At 33.4% G+C, this 3516-nt stretch overlaps 1 protein-coding gene across 1 annotated transcript; it reads right to left on the bottom strand.

Annotated features, from left to right (window-relative positions):
- Window positions 1-470: 470 nt before the first annotated feature.
- Window positions 471-2173, bottom strand: LOTGIDRAFT_156345 (hypothetical protein; the record flags this gene model as incomplete). Its single annotated transcript, XM_009047017.1, has 3 exons — window positions 471-574; window positions 689-797; window positions 1970-2173. The coding sequence occupies 3 exons, from the start codon at window positions 2171-2173 to the stop codon at window positions 471-473; spliced, it is 417 nt and encodes a 138-aa protein (XP_009045265.1).
- Window positions 2174-3516: the final 1343 nt, after the last annotated feature.

Raw genomic sequence — 3516 nt, 5'->3', positions numbered from 1 at the left:
TTAACATTTTACCAGCCAGATACGAGTGATATGACATCTAAAGCTCTTTAATATATTCTGTACATCCAGTATCTCTAGAAAATCTCACAAACAATATTTTTTATAAGCTGTAAGAATTCGGTGAGTATTAAAAAACCAGAAGTATCTTGCACCAAAACAATGCCAATAATGAATTTGATCTGAATTCCAGAGTTTTATTCCTGTTTTTGCACCTTAATATGCTAATTAAAATAGACAATATCAGATATTTTATCAGGTAGAGACTCTATCTTTCTAGTCAGACATTCTCTTCACAATTTATATTAGTCCGGATAGCTATATAGGATAGAGATAAAAGGGGAACAACTCCAATCTATAACTGAGTGTCTGCAGAACAAAATCACGAAAATATTGAATCTCAAACCAGATGAAATTCTGTTCAAGATCGTAAGATTCAAGATACATTGTCGTAATTTTCATAGCCACAATTTCTAAATTTGACCTGGGTATAAATAACATTCAAAATTTCTCAATTGACAAACTATTACAGTAAGATTATTTGATGAACAAGGAACGTTATTTTTCGTTAGTTTACCTGAAAAAAAACCCCCTAAACCTGAGTACAGACTTACATGGAAATGTAAACCTGAGGAGAGACAGACATGAGTGCTAGCATGAAAAAAAGTGAGATAGGAAAGTCATATCTTACCTTTAAGAATATGTTTTAGTTCCTTGGCACCTTTATGTGTGGTGAATTTATTAACGATATCCAGAGCTGTTTGGTCGTACGAGTTGGGACGATTAACGTCTATTCCACACTGAAATAGATAGAAATAAATTATCATAAATTAATCAAATCTAATAAATCAAATGTTCAATGATACGCAGAATGTCAGTGGAGGTACAGGGATGTATTTACCCATCAAAAGAGAAGTCTGTACCCTCACTTTCTTTCTATTAAATTTCAAATTATGATTTTTTAAGTTTTCATGAGTATTATATTTGGTATGTGAAAGTTTTCTGAGAATAAAACCTCTAACAGTATTACTGGAGAGTTTGCTCCCCGTTAAATCAGTCTGTTATTTATGGAAATATTGTGGAATATTTGATAAAACAAGAGTATCAACTAGGAAACGTTGTTTTTTAATAAAATAATTGTTTTCTGTAAGATTTATACAGTTATTTACTATACAATTATTAGGACTAGACACTTTGTTAGTCCCCGAGACCTGCATCACTGACAAGAAAAGATCAGATTAAAAAAAATAGAGAAGAGGAGAAAAGGTAAGAGATGTAACAACTGATAGTTTATTGTGTATAAACTAACTATTTTACTCTTGCTATGATGGTATCACTATCAGTATTAGTACTATTACTAGTAGACAGGTAGGGTGGTGCACTAAAACAGATGTTAGTCGTAAATCATACAGTCAGTAAGGTAAATAAGTAGATAGATATGTAGGTAGGTACTGTATAAATCAAGGCCAACCAAATACAGTGAAACCCTTCTATACTGCCTCATAGTAAACTAACAGGTTTGTCAATTATTAAATAGGCTATCAATATAACCTTATGCAATAGAAACCTTTATATGCTACATATATACATGGGCTATGTATATAATGCTATGCAGTATAAACCAAATACAACATCATATTCTATATTTATATAGGCTATGCTATCAACATAAGTGTCATACTGTAACAAGTGAAATGAAATGAAATGAATGGAGTTTTACGTCCTACTATTCTGCACCATGTGGGCTAATGAAGATAGATACCTTAACCTATAACCTATGGACTGTTTCACAAAAATTATAGATGGTGTTAAACAAAAATATTTAACTATATCTTATTAGCTTGACAAAATCTGAAATATGTGGCAAACCATTTGATACATCTGGCCATTGTAAGAATCAGTTGTTGCCTTGCCATCTACAGATCTATTACAACAGACGTTGAATGATAAAAGCTTTTAGACTCCCACTTACCGTTCCCATTTTAATCTTGCGTCCAAAACGTCGACTCATGGGGGCTGATATTGTGTGGTATTTCCGTTTGGGTAACACCAGGGGTCTGAAGGGTTCAAGGGGGGGTTTATAAGGTTCCGGGGGTGGTGGGGGTTCCCCATTATCCGTAGGTTCAGCATCTTTCACAGTGTCAGTTTTTCCATCCTCATCTACTTTATTCCCCATTTTAAATTTTACACGAGCACCTTAATAATACTGTATATTTTGTTATTGTAACTTCCAATATATTGTATAGACACTGTATCTATAATATGTAAGTCAACTATAGGCATCTCGCCTCGTCAACCATATAGACATATTTCAATTCCACATCATTCTTACTCTTACTGATACACTGTTTAGAATCATGACACAATAAAAAAAACCTTCCATATTTACACTATAATATCCACTAGTTAAATCACAACCATGGAATCTGCACACTGGTCACTTATTTATTGAAGCAATCCCTTATCCCTTTCGCTTACATCAAAGCGAGATTTTTAATTTATCGAAATACACCTTCCTCAGTCTAAGTTTAAGATTTTTCCACATATTTTAACAGTTCTTTAAAGACTTGCTAACTGAAAAAATAAACACCTTGTTACACTTATTCAGTGCTAGTTCCCTGTAATTTCCTACTTTCAATGACCTTTTACCTATTTAATATTAACATCACAATAGTTGTAAACATAACTTTTATCCTGATCCAATGCCTTCTGTTGAATAGGAACTAATTTCAACCACTTAAACCTCTACACTTCTTCAAGCCTGTGCCACTTCCTTCTGTTGAATAGGAACTAATTTCAACCACTTTAACCTCTACACTTCTTCAAGCCTGTGCCACTGCCTTCTGTAGACTAGTAACTTGTTACCTTTCAACCACCCTAACCTCTACAATTAGTGAACACTGTTTTAACCATGTGTCAGTGCCTTCTCTAGAATAGTAACTTGTTACCTTTCAACCACTCTAAACCTCTATAATTAGTGATCACTGTTTTAACCCTGTACCAGTACCTTCTCTAGAATAGTAGCTTGTTACCTTTCAACCACCCTAACCTCTACAATTAGTGAACACTGTTTTAACCCTGTGTCAGTGCCTTCTGATGAACAGTAACTTGTTACCTTTCAACCACTCTAAACCTCTACAATTAATGAACACTGTTTTAACCCTGTGTCAGTGCCTTCTGTTGAATAGTAACTTGTTACCTTTCAACCACCCTAACCTCTACAATTAGTGAACACTGTTTTAACCCTGTACCAGTACCTTCTCTAGAATTTCAACCACCCTAACCTCAACAATTAATCATAAATCCAGTCTTGGCACTGATTCTGAAATCTCTTTACAATATTAAACTTCAATAATTATCAGGAATGGTAAATAATGTCAGGATTCGTCAGCTAAAATTCCTAGTCTTAACACTCAATTCTCCATTTTTATTTGAAAAATATATCCAGAATTTAACTATCAATTGTTTTCTATCCTGGTTTCTGTTAAATATTATATTTCTTTAAGTATTTTTCAAGGG

The sequence above is a fragment of the Lottia gigantea genome (assembly GCF_000327385.1).
Source record: "Lottia gigantea unplaced genomic scaffold LOTGIsca_11, whole genome shotgun sequence".
In the NCBI taxonomy this organism is placed as follows: domain Eukaryota; kingdom Metazoa; phylum Mollusca; class Gastropoda; family Lottiidae; genus Lottia; species Lottia gigantea.
This window is presented reverse-complemented; position numbering and strand designations above follow the sequence as displayed.